This window comes from Suricata suricatta, chromosome 17 (assembly GCF_006229205.1).
Source record: "Suricata suricatta isolate VVHF042 chromosome 17, meerkat_22Aug2017_6uvM2_HiC, whole genome shotgun sequence".
NCBI lineage: Eukaryota > Metazoa > Chordata > Mammalia > Carnivora > Herpestidae > Suricata > Suricata suricatta.
In genome coordinates, this window is record NC_043716.1 from 18,630,325 (window position 1) to 18,631,414 (window position 1,090).

Here is a 1,090-nt window from a genome sequence, read left to right on the forward strand (position 1 = left end):
GATCACCTTATCCCAGCTGAAATTCAAATCGTTGAGTATTAGCTCCACTCCAAACCTGTCTGTACGAGCACACTAAAACCGGCCTATGCATCTTTAAGCAGGATCGGCAAAACCACAGATGCCCTCAGAGTTTCTGAGCACAGAACGAATAGGTTCTCAATAAGATTACATATACTTTGAAGAAATCAGTTCAGCTTACCCCTCTGCCCACTCCTTTGATGCTTGGCGGGGCTGAGTGGGGGGCAGGCGGGGGGATCAGGTATCTAGGTTTGGCTTCCAGCACTTTGAGAAACCACGACTTTCTCAGCCAAGGATCCTAAAGCTTCAAAGCACCGACCAAAAAGAGTTTTCCTTATTTCGTAGGTGATTTCTGTTACATATAAGTCGCTCCCTTCCTTTGGTGGAGCCTGGTCGCGTCCGAGAGCGGGAGCCACAACCCTCTGGTTGTCCCCAATCCTCTCAAGAGCTTTGCTGGGTGGGTTTCGGCCATGGGTTGCTGGGGGCACGTGGTGGCAACGGGCCAGGAGACGCGCGATCCATGCCCCGAGAGACCCTCGCACGAGAAACGACCCACCCAACTCCCAGACAGGCCCCTTCTTGTGAAGTTAGAGACTCGACGACCTGTACTGGATCTCAGTTCATTAAACAGGCCCCACGCCCCCAGTTCCTCAGAGGCCCGCCTCCCGTCAGGGGTCTCGTATCCCCCTGCGGGCGGTGACTGACGACGCCCAGAAGGCGAGAAACGGCTCCCTAAGCCGCTCGCTGGGTCCCTCTCTCCCCACAATGCACCGGGGCCAGCAGGAAGGCCGCTCCGACCCCTAATTTTCCCGCGAATTCAGTTCAAAGAGGCGGCCGGGCCCGCGATCGGCAGCGCGCACGGGCCAACCAAGCCGCGCCTCCGCGAGAAGCGCCTCCGCGTGACTGACGGGAGAATCCGCGGGCCAACGGGCTGGGCGGCCGGGCGGCGCGCGCTCCCGCCGGCCAATCGGGGCGCCGGGCGGGGGAAGTGGGCGGAGCAAGGCCAGGCTAGGGTGAGCGGCCTCCGGAGCGGAGCGGGGCTCTCAGGAGGAGACACTTTTTTTTTTCCTCC

The 1,090-nt window shown here is 59.7% G+C and overlaps 1 protein-coding gene across 1 annotated transcript in view; it reads left to right on the plus strand.

Moving 5' to 3' along the window:
• The first annotated feature begins 488 nt into the window (after window positions 1-488).
• SUZ12 (SUZ12 polycomb repressive complex 2 subunit) overlaps window positions 489-1,090 on the plus strand; it is a 45,544-nt gene continuing 44,942 nt past the window's right edge. The window contains exons 1-2 of the mRNA XM_029926991.1: window positions 489-623; window positions 840-1,031. Of these exons, the coding sequence (XP_029782851.1) occupies window positions 489-623; window positions 840-1,031 (327 nt within the window). The remainder of the gene's footprint in view (window positions 624-839; window positions 1,032-1,090) is intronic.